Source organism: Pomacea canaliculata, linkage group LG3 (assembly GCF_003073045.1).
Source record: "Pomacea canaliculata isolate SZHN2017 linkage group LG3, ASM307304v1, whole genome shotgun sequence".
Classification (NCBI taxonomy): Eukaryota; Metazoa; Mollusca; class Gastropoda; order Architaenioglossa; family Ampullariidae; genus Pomacea; species Pomacea canaliculata.
The window spans coordinates 5,871,338-5,890,100 of NC_037592.1; the positions used below are offsets into that span (position 1 = coordinate 5,871,338).

The window sequence follows — 18,763 nt, forward strand, 5'->3', positions numbered from 1 at the left end:
AAGTGAAATAACAAAAAACAGGTAAATAAATATTAGTTACGGACATACAGACTAATAAATAATCAGACGGAAGAATAGAGGAAGAGACGAGAAAGGAAGTTTAAAAAAGAATAAAGGATGATTACAAATAAGTTTTGCTTGTGTTTATTACTTCTGTTTGTTTTATTTGTACTGATTCTGGTCTCCCTTTATCCATTTCTGCCTCCCTTCCTTTTATAAGAGTTTAAATTTCAACAGTCAACTGCACAAGAAACACGCGCCAGCAAACAGTTACAGCCTTAATAATGATCTGAGTTTTGTGATATACAACATCACCAGCAGACACCCGCACTGAATGATGCGGGTGTCAATGATCGTGTCATCGTGTTTGCCAACTTCGTGGACCAAAGCAGGAGGATGACAAGTGTAGACACTCGGGACTTTCCTCAGTGATGCTGGACTTCTTTATAGTTCCACACTTTGACCCCTCTCCTGCTTCATGCACGAGGTCTCCAGTGTCTGTGCCTAATTTATTTCTTCCCCAAGATCAGAGGGCTGATAACAAATTTTTCTATTACAGACCGTAGGAAAATGTCACGGAACTGTTGTTTTACAATGAACTTTCTTGATTAGTAGCTTTCTATTTAAAAAAATCTTTCTAAGCCGCTCGCATACAAATGACCTAAAGTGTTTTCAATTATCATAGAATTTTATTGGCAATCTGATGTTATAATAAAATATCTTAGAAAATTAAATTTAAACCTTTTGTTAAATATCGTAGCACAATATTTGTAATAAGGACAACCTAATAACAATATATGACAGTAATCTCTCATTTAGACAGATATAGACAATTAAAATTCTCGTAAATAAACACCCTACCACTGCGCAATAACTAAGACATAATATTAAATAATGATAGCATATAACTCAGCAGTACAGATGACCTAAAGTTAAACTAGACTTTAAAAAAAGCGATGATCCATCTGCGAGAGTTGACCACCAGGGTCTTATGTTCATTGTGTATCGGCCATCGGTTGTTCAAGTTCATTAATGTCCTCGAACTGTATCCAAACCGCGTTTTACATGGGACTGTGTAGCCTGGTCACAAACATTCTCACAGGGAAAGGTAGTGGACGGGACATGAGCCAAACAACCCAAACATGCCACTTAGCGGCTGCAACGGCCGAGGGGAACGTCCCTGTGATAAAGACAATAAACAGACTCGCTTTTTTTTCCCTTTTCCGCCTTCCTACTTGTTTCTGTCCTGACGACCTTCCCCCTTTCCTCTGTTATCATTGTTTGTCGACTACCTTTCCTTCGTGTCTTCTATGTTTCTCGCCCAACATTTTATGCGACTGATGCTTACTCATCCCTGTCACGCTGATGCTGTTAATAGTTGTAAAAATTAAAAAAAAAGACATTGCAACTCACGAGAGAAAGTGGGAGTCAACACCTTAGTTCTTTAAATCTCATCGAGTTAACTAACCCACAAGATACTGTTGTTTGGTAAAGAAATTAATGGCACACGACTTGTTAACTCGTTTTAGCCTCGTCTGATGTCCACAGTCTTCCTTGTCAGCAACTGTGTCAACAAAGTTATCTTGAGAACACTAGGAAAACTTCAACTTCAAAATAACTCAACCATCCCGTCATTGCTGTACATGTAACCATGTTGAGAGGATGGTGTTGACATCATGATCTGCTGCTGATGTTAAGTCCCTGGACCATCTTTCTTTCTTTAAAAGTCGCAAAGTGCAATCAATTAAAGTAGTTAGCAACTATTCCTTTGTTCGATTTTTGTAGCCTTATTTTTCACCTTTCACGTATGGTTCGCAAAATTGTCGGCAGAGACAGAGGTACTTTTATCTGACTGATACCACGTGAAATGAAATATTAACCAATATAAAAAATAAATAATAAATTGTCCCGCAAGGCTAGGTCTCGTTCAAAATCGTGCTTCTGAAGTGGATAGATAAAATCTGAAGATGTTCTGTTATACGTTTATTTTTAGGATTGTAGCTACATTGAAATCAGAGGAATTTCTGTCATTGAAGTCGAAGGCTGATGTTTCATTTGCCTAAATATCCGTAGATGTTAGAAACCCAAGTAAGTCCATCTGCCGAGAAAAACCTTTACAGTAATTTGTCTTTCAAGTATTGCAACCCTTTACACAAGAATAAGGCTGGGGATGGGGACAAAACCAAAGTAAAAAGACTAGTTCAGAAACTAAAACCTCTCTCTACTTATTTCAAAGATTAAAACATCAGTTGGATGTGAGACATGTGTAAAAACACTGTTCATCTAGTCATCACCAGGCTAAAAATAAATGCGACCCTTCTGGTGACACTGTTCATCCTAAGTGGCCTCCACTTTATCTGACCGATGATGGGTCAGTGTTTAGCGGCGGCCCACGTGTTTGATTGACGAGGCAGTAAGCCAGGTGGGCGTCCAAACACCATGTGAGCAGGTTTCATGTCGGGTACATGTCGCAAAGTCACGGGTACTCAGCTGAAATAGAGACAGGGATGGACCTGGGACGGGTGGAGGATAGAAGGGTGTCAGGGTAGATCTGAGTCATCTGTTCTTAAATTCTTTTTTACTAGATGTTTGATGAAAGTTACCTCATCAGATCGTTGAATATTTGAGTAAATCAACTAAAGTATTTATAGCCAGTCAATAAGGTAACACGATGAGAGTAAGTGTTTGTCACCTCTCTCCTCTCCTCCTGTCAATGTTTGTGAATATGTATCTGTAGGGTCTGTGTGGATCTTACTATTCGTCAGACATTTACCTTATTTTTCATATCGCCATTTAGTATTTTCATACTTTAATTTATTGATAATTTTTTCTCATCATTTACGATTCCCAAGCCCTGTTTGTCCCTCTTCTTTCACAGCAACATCCACCGGCTATTTCCCACGGATTCCTCATTCACTTAGCCTCTCTCACTTGTTTAAACACCAGTCTTCCTACATGTCCTTACATGAAGTCTTTACAAAAATCAGACCCAGTGAAGAAAATGATAGTATACACAGCTAAACTAAATATTTTACACTTTATTAAAAGGAAATGTGCAAAAGTCTTGTTCTTAATTCTACCTTTCTTCGTGAATTCGTTTTAACTTTTTCCATCGGTGTGAAATAACCCTTGGAAACTCTAAAACCATTGTGCCTTACACAAAAAGGAGAACATTTAACTAAATAATTACAATAATTATAATAATTTTATTGTTATGAGTATCACACCGTGTTGACTTTTGCGCGTACAGGAAAAAGCGGAGATAGCAGGTAGAGGTGAGAGAAAGTGCGGGAATTTTTGTTAAAAAAATGAAGGAAAGAAGAATTAATGATACAAAAATGCCGTTCTGACAAATCCTGATTAAGTGTTGCAAGCGAAAATACCTGTAAAATCCCATGAAGATTACTTTCTCTCCAACAGAGGCTTTAATTAGTTTTTTCTCTCATCTCCTTTATATATGGGAGGAGATCGAGTACAGAAACATCAGTTGGTGTTGTAATAACCTTTCCCAAGACTCGGACTTTTTTGTGAAAGCAGCCTGTGTTTTACGGGTGCATGTAACCAAACCAAACGGCAAACAACTTGTATGATTATCAGACTGGATGTCAACAGCGGGCCATAGAGTCTGCCATGTGGACGTGGTCTTCATGCATATGAAAGATTAATAGCTTATTACGAGAGCGGGTCGAAATTTGGTGCCAGCTGTGATATATTTGTTCAATATTTCGCTGGGCAAGAAATGTGTACTTTTATGGTAGAAATAAGGTGAAACCTGGCGAAATTGATGAGATCAATACTTGCCTAAAATGAACACAAGACTGGGTTTTCTCAACGTCTAGTATTCAACGGATTCAGTTTGAAAACTTCATCTCCACCCAACTACTGCTTATCCACATTCAAACGGGGGTTAGAAAAGAAGAGATGAAAATCGCCATACTTGAATTATAATTTTGCAGACTATTCTTTTTTTACTGAAATCTTCACCAGTTTGTTTACAAACATACTTGAGGTTGTTAACAAATAACCGAAGCAAAATCTACTCATAATAAAAATTTCTTAGCGCCCTGTCTATACCATGTAGACATGCCACGTTCCTCATGATTTCGGTAAAACTTTGGCATAAAAATATAAGAATTTAATGACTTCTAAATAGCTGATATGAAATAGGATAAACTGAATAAATAGTCACTACGATGGTCTCACTTAAAGAACTCATTGTATGAAAGGTACACAATGGTTGAGCATTATACCTGGCCTCCATCCGTTATCTATAGTCAACCTAACTGATTAATTTGGCTCTACAGCTCTATGTCAACTAATTTTCTAGCCTGGTTCATAATATTAGTCAAACCATGGTATTTGTGGTCCTGGTCTCCTCAAATAGACTAGTTGAGCTTATTCTCTCTAACTCTTTGTTAGTACTTGAACCTATTTTAATTTCTATTTACTCCATATCAGGGTGGGAAAGGTCAGGCCTGTATAGGATTCAAGAAACCATTTGCTCCGGCCCGCCAACCCAATCGCTGATTTCAGTAAATCTATAAGGTTTTTTTTATAGCAACGTAAAATTTTAAATAGGGACTAACAAAAACAACAATAATAACAATAATAAATCATGTAACTGCAAGGTAGCCAGCTGTCATACGCAGAGAAAAAACACCGTGCCCGAGACGAAAGCTGAACCCAGGACAGTCAATCTTCACTGCGGCCTGTATGGACGATTTTGGAGAATTCTACATGAATGAATCCAAACCAAGAATAGACCACTGTTGATGCTTATTTGGACCAATACAATAAAAAGAAAAATCATCATCGGCATCTTAGGAACCTCAGTATACAAGTCAGGCCTACAAGTATCAACATTATTTTTTTATGAATTTACAAAGGATGAACGATGAAAAAGCTTTGGGTGGTAAACATTCTTTTGGGCTTATGCGTTTATTTGTGCACGTGCAAGCCTGTCTGTGTGTTTAACACGTGTGCAGACACTTTGTAAATCCCATGAACTCGTCCATCGGAAGGAGGTATGTGTGTACTAAATAGTATTCATTATCGCTATTAATTAACTTTCACTGCACAACCACAAACAGAAAGTTGAGCATAAGTTTAAAAAAGTTGCTCTGCTTTTCATGTTAGCCTCTACATGACCAGTTCCCTAACAGATGGACTGAAAGATGTGTATTCATTTTCTTGGCTTCTACATTCCCTAAATTTGACTCCATTGTATTTTGTCTTATAGGGACATGTGAAAACTAGCCTTTATTCAATCAAATTTCCATCTTTAGAAGACTTGCAGACTAGATACCTGATGTGATTACTGGTATTACCAAAAGTCAGCCGTAAAATATCTTCCGAGACTATGGAATCGTATTACCGTTTGTATTAGTAATGATGGTAGAATTAAAAATAACAATAAAAAAACGTAAGAATTTATTTTTCTTGTTAGTTTTACTGATTCTTTTTATCACATATAATACATAGAATTATTTTAAATTGCTCACGGACTTTATGGACATTCTAGTATATGAAATTTCAACGATTTCTTAGCAAGAAAGAAAAACTTGCTGACAGAATATCATTGAAAAGTAGGCCTCAGCTTATAAGAGAAATATTTGTGTTCCGTCCATTAGAGCCCGGCTGATCCCTCAGTCCCAGTGTGGACTTTTGCATTCAGTTAATTTGCAAAACGTGGCACAAGCAGCGCCTGGCCCTTGCTTCCGAACAAGTAGCCCCCCGAGACGAGCAGACAGGAAATCAAGATGACAGCGCCAACCCTTGTGTGGTCGAACCTCGAGGGTCGCGTGTTTGGCCAAGCCACTCATGGACAAGTAGCGGTGCTTCGGGAGGGACCACACCGGGTAGATAACGGGATCCCACCCTATGCCTCCCTCCCAGCCCTCCTCCACACCCTCCCAAATCCTGCAGGTACAATTAAAGATGTCGCACGCTCTACCTGCCTTCATGCCTCTTACTTTTGCTCCAGAATTGTTCAACCTGTCTGGTGGTTTCTCCCACCCTACTCTCCCCCTTCCCATGCTACTCAAACCGTGGTGTCCTTGATGGACGTAGAGATGTCAAAGTTCACAGGATTTCAAAAAGAAGTTGGTATGCTGTGAATGTGTCATGAAGCTCGTCGGTTGTATGTCTGGTGTTTGTTTGTCAAAACCTTTATTGGTCTGTGGGTGGCATTTTGTTGAGAAGCTTTTCGACAGTCAACACTTGTATGTTACTTTGTTATTATTTTTTTTCTTGCTAGACTATAAAAGCTTATATTCAAGTAATGAACATTTAAAAATAACTGAGACAAAATTATACATTTATTATTTACATCTAGCTATTATAATTAATACAGCCTAGTGAAAACCTCTTATCGTCAGTAACTAACTTGCTACTAAAGTAGCATATTCAATGTTATGTTTCCGGACTTAAAAGTGGTTTAGATATTTTTGTGCTCGTTCGAACGGCCATATACTGGCTTCAAGACACATAATTAGAGAAAGAAATTGCCAGACACACAGCTATTACAAGACATAAAGAGCACGTACATGGAAGATGACAGGAAATTTAAAAATAAATAGATAAGGGGAAAATGGGTCAAAATAAAGAATTAAATAATACGAAATAGTTGTTCGTCCATATTCTAGGAAAAAGTATGTTTGCCTTGTTCCTTAAAAGTGAAATTAAATAATAATATTTAAAATAATCATTTTTCTCATAAATCAATATGTACAGATTATTAATTCTTAAACCATGGTCTGGGCTTTCATTTAACAATCTTGCTATTCAACGCATATTAGTTAAATTTTGACAAATTGTTTTCAAGAAATAAAAAATATCGGTAGATTTTATTCTGTTTACTGTTACTTTTCTTTACTTTTAACACTAGCATTAAGCAATCATTTTAAAATGTTATTAACCACAATTTAATATTTCTTAAAAAATGAAAAGATGTAAAATATAGTATAATAATAAAAAGGACATATAACAGCGGAAATAAGGAGAAAGATAAGGAGATATAAAAATAAAGAATTACAAGAGTTACAAATAGATACAGGTAAGTGAACAGGAAAATACACTGGCAAAATATATTAGCTCAGTCGTTAAACCTCAAAGTAAACCTCATAGTAAGATTGTAAATACATAGAGAGAGAAAGAAAGAAAGAAAAAAGTTATACTGTGAAAAAAGAATTGCTCTAATTTCTTCAATGATTTGCGCTTAAAAGGTATCCTCTATTAACCTCTAATCACACATTCTGCATATAAAAGAAAAATAAACGTTTGAAGAGTGGTGAAGGAGAAAAAAAAAGACAAAACAAAATAAAAGAATGCAAATTTCGACCACAAAGAACGATTCATTTTGTCTCTTTTTTATGTTCTTTGAAGTTATTTAAACAACAGCGCCACCTTGTAACTACAAACGTGTACGCATGTAAGCTTAAATGCATTTGCCGTTTGTGCATTAGAGCAGATGCTCAACTGCATAGTTTTTTTTTATCATCATCATCATCATCGTTATTATCATCATCACGCTGCTTCTGTTTGTGACATTCTAAACACGGATGAAAATTGTAAAGATGTCTAAGATTGTCCCGCCGTTAATATTAATTAAGTTTAAGAAAAATTTTACACTACATACATTGAAATAGGGGCGAGGATGAAAAATGTGTACTAAAAAAATTATTATGTAAACAAAATGTTCCTTTGACAGCCATAGTTCTGCATCAGCAACAAGGAATAAGAGAAAGGTGAGGCAGCAGTCACGTGAAATCATTTAACCGTTGGATGGAAGGTACTGAACCAATGACTTCTTCACAAGGAATTAACCTCAGGACATTGCCAAGCAGAATAAAAACCTTTCTCACATCAGCCGTGTTCTAAACTTTAGTCAGATAAATAAATAACATTACAACCTCAGCGACCTTAAAGGTTCAAGGAATAAAGTCTGCACCTGGAAACTAAGGGACAGACCTGGGAACGTCCTCCTGCCAAGTGTTTACATCTCAAAACAAAAGACTCCGCCGCCTGAAAAAAAGGGGATGACCAAGGGAAGCAGGGCATGACAGGGGTAAATGAAGTGTGACCTACCAATCTTTCCAGTGGAGCGTCGACTCGCCGCATGACCGATCGCACGGTCGGCCCCCGGGGATGTCGTGTCCTCCGAGGAGGACTCGCGGTCTGTCTCAACGCTTCCCTCCCGTCTGGCCCGTTTCGCCGGGGTCGGCATGGTCGCTTCCTTTTCTTCTTGGAGCAGAAACAATCCTGGGACTGCCACTCGGTGCCTTGCTTCTCACTGTCGCAACAGAGGCTTGTCGCCGGGGGGTAGAGTGTCGATAACGAGCTCCGGTAGTCGTGTTCGCAAACGGTCCGTACACGTTTGACAAGCTCGTAAGCAGATTGTCCTTTCTTTCTCTTGGAGAGCAAGAAATGCTTCTGTGCGGTCCTAGCGGAAGCGGAAGTTACCTCGTACTTAGAGTGCAAGTGATCTCAAACCTCCGATGTTTTCTTTTCTTCTGAGGACTAGGCCCACACTGACATCATGTTCGCTCTTTCAGATGGATCTTTGCTCTCCTACATCCATCTTTGGTTATGGCGATCATCGACAGTTTAATAGATGTATTTAAGTTTGTTTTATCTCGAGGGGAATCCTAGACATAGTTTATCAGTTATTTTAAATAAGCTGGGGTTGAAACAGTCTGATGTGTACAAGAATCACATTGATGCTGTCGGTGCTTTTGTCCTGTATTCCTCTCACTGATATTTTGCACTTTTTAAGTAAAAGCTACAAAATAAACATGACGAAGGATGATTCACTTGGAGCCTGCCTGTGTACACAGTCGACTGTTTGAAGACATTGTCAATATCAGATACCAGTAATGAATGTATTAATTAACTATTTGATGTAAGAAATGGACACAAATATTATCCTGTCGGATTTGGTGACTATGATAGTCACACCTATTCCGTTTGCTTTGTAATGCGACAAATAAATGTCCATGTAGACACTTTGTACACTTATGTACTTCAGTGATAAGTTTATTTTTATAAATAATTACTTTCTGAGAATTTCATGACTGAATTCACTGCTGGAAAATACCTAACACAAACATAATCCCTTATCTCACATTTTGTTTGACTCAGCATCAAACACCTTTGCAGGACAAAATATCTGTTGACAAGCTCCAGCAAAGGACTATTTTTTCAGAACAACACAGTTTTCTCTTAAACATATAGATGACCATATAGAATATTATCTCTTTCAAAGGATCTTGACTATTATGCTGCTCCCTGAACAGGAGAACGAAGCAAAAGTAATTTTTAGGTGAGCTCTGTTCATGGGCAACAAAATGTCCATGCCACCTCGATCTCGGGGAGCGCTAATTGTGTTTATAATCCCAAAGCCTTGTTTCACGACGGCGAAATACTGTAGCTGTAAATTACCTGTCCCATTCTGAGGTTGTATTTGCCACAGGCAAGCACTACAAGTGAAGGAAAAGGTTACTCCAAGTCCCCGGCAGCGGGAAAGCCGCTTCTGGAACCGGCGTGTTCACCTGCAGGTGTCTTGTGGACGGACGAATCACCTAGACCAGACGGTTGCCAGTCGACAACTGTCTTACATCGCCTGCTGTAGACTGTGTTGTCCAACATGTCTCACCCATGCTGCGAAGTGTCCCCAATGCGCATATAGGTCAAGTCGCTTGAGCATGTCACTCTATCCGTCTGAGAGCTCCATAATAAATATCACACCTCACTTTCCTTCTATCGCCACCTGTCCTTTTGTTTTCCTCGCTTGACGACACATATGATGAGGTCCAGTGGGCTGAGAGAAGATGAACTTTGAGGAGCACAGCTGATATGGTGGTGTCGGTGGTGGTGGTTGTAGTGGTGGTGGTCCTCAGAACTTTAACACTCGGGTTAGGTTCTCCTGCACCCGGTATGACTGTTCTCGGATCACTTTGTTACTAAACATACACGCGCCTCCCAAACACTCCACCCCACGTCAGCGGTCCGTAGGAGGCGTCAGTGCAGAGGCGGGTAGAAGCCCCTTTTCGCTCTAATCACCCGGGTGGCTTGGGCTACGGGTCTCATGAAACGCTTTACAGCTTGCCGGACTGGGTTTGTGCGAGAGATAAGACGCAAACGGGTGAGATATCTACTCCACCTATGAGCTTTTGCCCCCGCGAAGACCGGCCCCAGGTAAAACGTGCCACATGTGTGCACCCGCTCCCTGCACGAGTTCGGGTAGAAATGATGTATTGATACTGGGGAGTGCGACTCAACGTTTGAGAGAGTGGTCTGCTACTCCAGTGTGTGAGGGTTGTTACCTCCAACGCTTCACATTGGCTGTTTCGTTGGGTCACGTGATTGTCTTGATAACGGGTGGTCGATGAATTGGAGATATGACGAAGCAAAGTGCTGTAATAATGTCCAACTAGAGAAACGGCTCTATTAAGGAAAGAAGCGTTCGTTTAGATTAATCAGAATTCTCCGTGCCTGATAAACGAACAGCGACCCAAAGGGTTCTTAATTAAAATACAAAAAAAGAAACACCAAACCTTAGAAGTTACACACCAACGGTAGGGAGACTCGTTAATGACCTGTGACCTCCCTGAGATGTCCGTACAATAACCTGCTCATATTTTTTAAATTCCATGAACATAAGTGAAGTATGTTTTTCAAACCAAGGTCAATTTTACGAGATATCTGCATCCTGAAATATAAAATATAGCAAAAACTTTTCGATTATTTTTAATTATATTGAAATTAAAGTCACATCTTCTCTAGAAACTGAGACCAAACTTCTTATTGTCGTAACACAAACTGGCGGACACTCATTAAAAAGTTATTTCTCTCTATCCCGTCTATTTCTTAGCATTTTCTGATGTACCTGTGTATTTATGTGTATGCTGTAACTAAATATTTGTTACCAACCTCTAAGCTTTTGCGAAAGGAGCAGCCGCAGCATTAGTAATACAGTAAATGAAATAAAGAAAAAGCGAATGACATAAAAATAAAATGAAAGCAAATCTTATTAAAGTTTTGTTACCTCAATTTTGAACAGCACTTTAAATTTGTTTCAATTCTTGCTTATATCAATATTAATTGTTGTAAGCAATACTGGACATCTCTGTCTTATTGTTGTTCTCGACAGTGTCACTAAATATAAAACATTTTCACATCGCTACTTTATTTCCGTTTCAGCAACTGTATGGTAAGATGGGTTTAATTTTAAACAACAACAACAATCTCCAGAAAGACATCCCTTAACTCTCCAGAGCTGATTAGTCTTGCCTCACAATGCTTCAAGATGGCAGCTAGAGTGAGAGCGCCCTCTAGCTGTAAGTTCTTTGTTCACGAGATGACAGTAGACTAGGAGAATCGCTTGTTTACGATAGAAAAGTCAAATGACAGAGAAGTATTTTTAAAATACTAACAAGTGTTATTACAGCAATGCGACTCGAGCCATGTAGACAAATTTTAACTATCTCAATTAAAAACTTAAGATAAAAAAAATAGTATTTCGCGAATGTGTTCTGACAATAAAAGTACAACAGTATGTTATCAAAAAGTAATACTTCAAAGACAAATAGTTAAAATAGTCGATTATTACAACTTTTTTGGTTTTTGCAATAGTATAGCTTCTGCTTTTTCATTCAGCATGGAGCTGGAATGTGTATTTAATAATGACTAATGGAATGTGACTGAAGTCACACTGGGACAAATGCGAGAGATATAACAATGCTAATTAAGAGAAGCTCATCTAGATATATTTGAACTCTAACTGAAGCCGCATTAGTTTCCACATACTGTCAAGCGGTTATTTTCAGTAACAAGTAAAACTGGTTCAATGCACAGAACGATACTTCAGAGACACTCTGGAAGCCTACAAAAAACATTTTTTAAATTTAATATATTTTGCTCTTGCTGTTTTTTTTTTTTCAATCTCTTACTATCAATATTAATTACTATTTATGTCTCTTCGACTGTCTTTGAAGTTTTTAATGTTATGATGGTGATAAAGGCGACGGCGACGATGATGATTTAATAGCCACATTTTAAATATATTTTTTTTGTTTAAAGAATGATACAGCATTTGGCAATAAATGTAGAGGTTATTGTATGCAGTTTTTGTAGATAATTATTTTATTTGTCGTCGTCAGCTCGCCTGTTTTGTTAGTGTCGGCGATGTACCATTAAATTTATTAATTGTTTAGTGGCCAGGTAAGACTCAACGCTGATTTATTGATAAGATAACAAATGAATTGCAATGTGGATTTATAGGGGCATAGCTTTCTGTGAATAATGTTAACATTTTTTTAATTTCATTTCATAAATTAAATTTCAGCCACGACCAAGACTTGTGTCTACAATTTGTGTGTAAAGCAAGATGTTTACCAATTATCAGAAACCGCGCTTTTAAGCTAACCTGTATTTACCTGTGCGACACAAAGGATATCCAAATATAAAAATGAAAATCGCAGATTTGAGAGATCTTTTGCTAAAACCAATCAGATTTGCATTTCATCAGGGTTAACTACAACTGAAAGCAATGTAGCCGATTGCTATAATCTCATTTAAACAGACACTGGGCTAGCTTTCGATGCTTCATTTCAGTTCGAGCTTTTCCGGAAATATTCGGTGACCTATGGCCTGTGAACGTATAGAAAAAGTTCTGATATATATGTTTCAGATATTTTCTTTTCTTTTCCCATGCATGCTACTGATCGTGATACAAGCTGACAGTCCACACTTATCTCACTCATCGGCAGTACGAACTGAAAAAAGATGTGAAAGTGATCTCTCAATTCATAAACCAAGAAACAGAAAACATTAAAACTTTCCCCGGTCAACATATTCTCCTGTTACCTCCTTCTGACCTCTGCCCTTTCACAGTCTCTCTCTTCTCTCTCTGTCTAGCTTCCCCATTCACAATATTTTCCCTCCTTTCGTTCGGGAATATACTGTACAATTATATGTTAATGATTGTGTAGTTAGTTGTCACTGGATGTGTTTCTGGTACTAGTGCAGTGACATATCCATTTACATTTTGTAATAAATGCTCATAAGTTTGACTCATTGAGAACTCTAATCAATTTGTATTTTATTTGTTTATTTTACCGCTCTGTATTCCGTAAATTCCCACACTGATCATGAGCTTGACCAATTTATGTTACTTAAATTTACTCCATGGTCATGGGCACGAGACTGATCGAGTGTGTTTCTTAATTCACAGCCGCTGTCATCGCTTTTATTGTCACGCTCCCTGGCGCCGGCTGATAGCAGGGCAGATCACACACACACACGTACAGACACGTACACACACAAGTACATACACACGCACACATACACGCACACGTGCACACAAGTACACACACGCACACACAGCGTACACACCAAACACACAGTTCTCTGTTGTATAATGTCGCCATCCACACCAAAGACCGACTGTGACCCCTACAGGTCGCGTCTAATAGCTGCTCTAGTCACGTGACTTGCACAGCGAACCCTCGCACACAGACCTAATAAATGATCTGCAAAGTCCGACCATCGATCTGACCAATCACAGACCGCTTGGTCAGGAAGTGTTGGCAGCCAGATGTGCGCATGCCTGGTAGTCATTAGTGACATAAGAAATCCGCGAGTTCAACATGGGGTCACACCAGCAGCTTGAAAACACAATATTTTCCGATAAAAATGTTCGCACCTCAGAATTTCCGATCACTTATATTATTTGTACTACTGCTTTTTTAAATAATTTTAGCTTATGTATAAACAAAATGTTTAAAAAGTCGCTCATGATACAGACAAACGGAGGTAATTTTATTTCCGTATTGAATACTAAATAAATAATGTCAAAATAATAAATACACTTTTAGGAGCAGCGAGGATTCAAAAGATGCAGAAAGGAATGATGAAGAATACACAAAAAACAAACAACTCAGAAAGTAAGGACAAAAATTGTGAAACAAAGCCAAAAAAATTAATGAATACAGCAAGAAGGAATGGATTTTTTAAACGAACAAAAACATAATCATAAAAACAATATGAAAGAGATCAACATAACATTAAAACAAATTAACAAATAAAGGAATAAAAAAAATAGCATCAATAAACAAACAAAAAACTGGCATAGAATGAGAGACTGAGAAAGATTTAATTTAAACTGTATCAATGGTGAGACAATTTAACCAAACAACTCTCTCAACAATCAAATACTACTTCACACCAGTCGACACGACTTGTGAGTGAAATTCCGACATGAGCAGCACCTACTGATTAAATGGCAGAACAGTGGTACCCAGAAGGCGAAACTAGAAAAGTCGGTGCTAAGTAAACAATCCCAAACAGGTAGAAGGTGGATGAGTCACACATCGAAGGCTTTGACAATATCAGCCACAGCAAATCCCAACTTTCGCCAAGGTGTGAGAGAATGCTTGGGGGACAAGTGATGTATTTTCTCCCGGCCCCAGAGGTGTTGCCATCCATCAGGTCGAGGGAACCCCAGGCTTAGTGGACAGGCACGAACACAAGACCACGAAGCAGTCGTCTGGGATCAGCATGATTGCGGCGCGTGAGGGGACAAGACTCGTGAGTCTGAAGATTAACTCCCTTTAATCCCACACCTGGCCGCGGAAAGTAAAGCTTTGTTGTGTGCGCTTGTAATCTCAGTGTTGTCCCCTTGTCGGCACTGCTTTGTGGGGGGAGAAAAATGACAAGTAATGTTTGCTTGTTTATTTGTTTATTTTTTTGATTGTTTACTTGTTTATTTTCTCGCTTGTTGTGGGTGCATTTTGGATTATCTGGTGTCACTGCGGTTAACTAACAATCATCATGAAAGGTGTCATTTAAAAAAGAATCATCCACCTGTCTATCTACTTTTTTCCCAGTCTGTAGATATTTCACACATCAGCCGCAAGTACTAAAGTCGCGTATTCGGAAAATGTTTTAAAGGATTTTGATATGGGGAATATGATTTGTCAGATATGAACATGTAATTATAAAACAACGAAAAACAAATAAGTTAAAACAAGATGCCAATGGCCCTTTTCTTCTTTTCTTTTCTCCCAACTGACGCCTCGTTCTCAGAAGCACTTTCCTTGTTTTTCTCTCATCGTATTTTTGTCCGAGTTCTCTGAATTGTTTTGTCAAACCTTCCGTTGCTCCGTAATACTTGCTGTTGGCTATCTCCTCTTCTAGAGTTTTTTCCAGGCTTCTAACACGCAGCTAGACGATTTCTAAGTCAAATTTAGTTTCCCGATGAGCCACGCTTTCTGCTTCAATGTTTCCTTCCAGAGATTTCAGTCTTGTGATAATATTTTCAAGATTTTTCTTCAGACATTTGAGGTTGGACATTCTTTCCAAGAAGGCCTTCATGGATTCTGTAGCATGAGGCCGTACAGTTCTAATTTTTCTCTGTATTCTTCTTCTGTATGCTGACAATTCAATGCTAGTTCCTTTTTTATCTCATAACTGATTTCTCTCTTGAGACTCAAAGCGTAGAACACATTCAAGGCTTGGCCTTGCAAGTCAAGGGTTAAAGGCAGGGGCCACCTCTCTGTCGACCAGTTGAGTATTGAGGCTTGTGCAAATTTTCTACCCCGTTCCCACCAAAAATCTACTGCTCAACCGGGCTCACCAAACACTACCCGTCACGTTAACCCTTTCCCATCTGATGTTCTCATTTATTTTCCCATACATTTAATCTACACTTGCAGTCCGTAAGTCGCTAAGGGGTTAAAAAAAATCTGAAAAACACGGAGGCACGGACCGGTCCGTGACATTATCTAATTACAGTATAGTTTCATCTCTCTCAGACTGGCTGAGACCTTGACATTGTACACGTAGCCTTGTATCACCTGTATCACCTGTATCACCTGTATGTATGTAGAGGTATCCTTGTATCATCTGTATGTCTTATTGTAACTTCGTACTGTGCTTAGTGATGTTGTCATGCTGTACATTCAGCTGTATTACTGACCCAGGTTAAGGTACTAGTATCTTGGACTGATGGTCTACCAAATAGGGAAAGAGGTTTGTACTAGTAGACCTTTAACTAGAATACTTACTAAATTTTACATTGGTTGGTAAAAATATCAAGCATGAAAGAACAGATGTGTCCCTTTCTAAAGCTGACCCATATTGCAAATACGTATTGTACTGTGAATAAAAGAATGTTAATGAAAGAATAAAAGAGATTTTAACGAATTCTGATACGATTCTCAATCTCTCTCTCTTGTTTGTTGTGATGCTATTCAGTTCACTTGCAAGTATTTTCTGAACGCCCTTTTCATGTAGTTTATATCACAGGCTGAGGAGAAAAAAAGATAGTTAAGCCAATATCCGAAACATTAGAGCACTGGCGTGTCAACCTAAATGAACACCTGTTCGATACCCTTGTACCGCAGTGAACCTTTTCCAGTCGACTTAGTTTTCGGTAATGAATACATGACTCTATAGAAGGTTGGAAAAGTCAAAATAGGAAGCAGCAGCACATCCCTTAAAAACAAAATCCCATCCCGCCTTTATCCCCAGTGCTCCCCAGGAAAGAGCGATCGAATAAAAAGGTGTAGGGGATGACTTTTGAGATTAAAGTGAGATATCTTGCCCTTAGTTATAGACATTGCGTCTAAAAAAAAGATACTGGAAACTTGAAGACATGTTATACTATGCAAAAGTCATTTCTTAATAAAACAACCAACATAACATATACCGAGCAGAGTGGTGCATGCCTTGTGACAATATTGAGAATTGCGCGAGCGCGCACACGTACACGCAAACTCAGACATACATACCTCATCCATTCTTGTCGTTATCTCTGATGGACGTTGATCATTCAAAGAGTGCGTTAGTAAAAGTGAATGTAATCTGTCTTTTAAAAATGTTGGATACTAATGAAGATTTCAAACATTTTCCACATCTTTGCTCTTCTAATTCTGCGATCTGGCTAGGATCATCGAATCTGACGAATGATCAATGATTTTTTTAAACACAAGTGAAAAACTGATCCTGTGGAGTCTAGGCAAAACAGGTGAAGAACTAAAGAAACTAATCATTATAAAGGATATATATATATGTGTGTTACAAATGTTATAAAAAGTTGTGTAATGTTAAAAGTTGAACTGCTTGTATTGTTTCTTCTAGCTTCTGTAAATGTTCTATAACTGTTATAGTCTACCGTAAAAATGAGACTAATTTTACGGTTTACAATTAAAATTAATATTAAAGCCTTCTATCAAAAAGCCTGATGATATTGGTCTCCACTACCATTAACCTCAGACTGAAAGTAATCAGCAGTGATGTTTTTGTTTACCTTGTACGATGCCAGAGAAAGAAAATCCGGTCATGTATGCCATGAGGTGTTCATATTTATGCTGGTGTCTAGAAGAAGGAAAACTGAACACGAAGCCACCCGTATAAACTGCGTAGAGATGATGTCAAAGCCACCCGCCTTATGAAAACTTGATATACTCTCCGTCTTCTGTGAATTCTGTTTGCCTAACTTCACTCGGGTTTTCAACTGAAGAGTTTAACCCTGACTTTCCGGTGGAGGAGAGATAAGTATGATACAGAATGAAGATAATGGGATTGAGAGAGAGAAAAGGAGGAGATTGGGAGATGCAAGGGGAGGGAGATGGAGGGGGCTCGAAGGAGGACACCTAGAATATTCAGGTTCAAGATGAAGGAGAAGGAGATTCAAAAGCAAATACGAAAGCAATCGTCCTGATGGGCGGAGGCAACATCGGAGATAAAATAAATTTCATTCGCAGAAAGTAACTGGGCAGAGCCAAGTGTGAAATGCGTGTGTGGCAACATCAGGTATGAATATTCATAAACTAGGAGGCTCTCACATGTCTGAGTTGCTGTAAACGCTCCTACTCTGAACTTATGACATCCCAGCTAATGGAAGATATTTTTTTATAGTCAGTTAGGAACTTAAGATAATTACTAAATTTGCTGCACAGTAAAATGTTGTTGCACATTAAGAAGACATTTGTAATACATGATCTATCTACAATGATTATATTTTAATGGGGCAGTATTTTAACAAAAAGTTTGCTTGCACAAATTAAAGTTAAGTGGGCGCTGCAATGTCAAACCTGTTATCTGATAGAAATAGTTCAAAGGACAAGAAAGAGGAGAAGAAGTGGTTGTAACCTCTGTCCCTTAAACGATCAGACTGAACAGATGAAATAAAAGAAGGCAACGAGACGATGGCGATACAGAGGAAGAAGGAGAGAATCAGAAGTTGGAGAAAGGGATACTCATGTCTTCTGGTTTAATTATCTTGACAATGACTGCTCCCTCTAATATTTATTAAGTTTTACTTGTTTTCCAGTTAAGCGACACAATATATTACATCAGAGAACATATGTGAGAAAGTCTTTAAGGCTATCAAAAAATGTGAATTTAAATCGTCTAAGATTTCTTTCAAAATAAATAAGTATACTGACAGACAACAAGGTATCAGACGTAGGAGGATTCGGAAAACCTTAAGGATGGGCAAGAGAAAGAGGGAAACACCAAACAACATGATTCTGAACAAAAGTTGAGAAGTATAATGCTGTCCTTCTATTTTACATGATCTTGCACAAAATGTGAGCAGTATAAGGCTCTCCTTGTGTTTTTCGAAACTATCTCAAGCTGACTCTGTGAGCAGCATCTGAGCATCTCCTCCATCCCCGAAGATACCCGACAACGCAGGCATGATTGCATAAAAGAACTCCCCTCCAGCCGCAACAAACGGTCGGCATTCCTGTGTCACCAT

The 18,763-nt window shown here is 38.4% G+C and overlaps 1 protein-coding gene across 2 annotated transcripts in view; it reads right to left on the reverse strand.

Annotated features, from left to right (window-relative positions):
- The window catches only part of LOC112559287 (DNA-binding protein RFX6-like), a 64,957-nt gene extending 47,354 nt beyond the window's left edge, over nucleotides 1-17,603 (reverse strand). The window contains exon 1 of one of the 2 annotated variants that reach the window (XM_025230399.1): nucleotides 17,309-17,603. In XM_025230399.1, coding sequence (XP_025086184.1) covers nucleotides 17,309-17,351 — 43 coding nt within the window. In that variant the 5' untranslated portion in view covers nucleotides 17,352-17,603. Of the gene's footprint in view, nucleotides 1-8,085; nucleotides 10,289-17,308 lie in introns of those variants that run through there. The other variant, XM_025230398.1, reaches the window with a different exon arrangement.
- Between the last annotated feature and the right edge of the window lie 1,160 nt (nucleotides 17,604-18,763).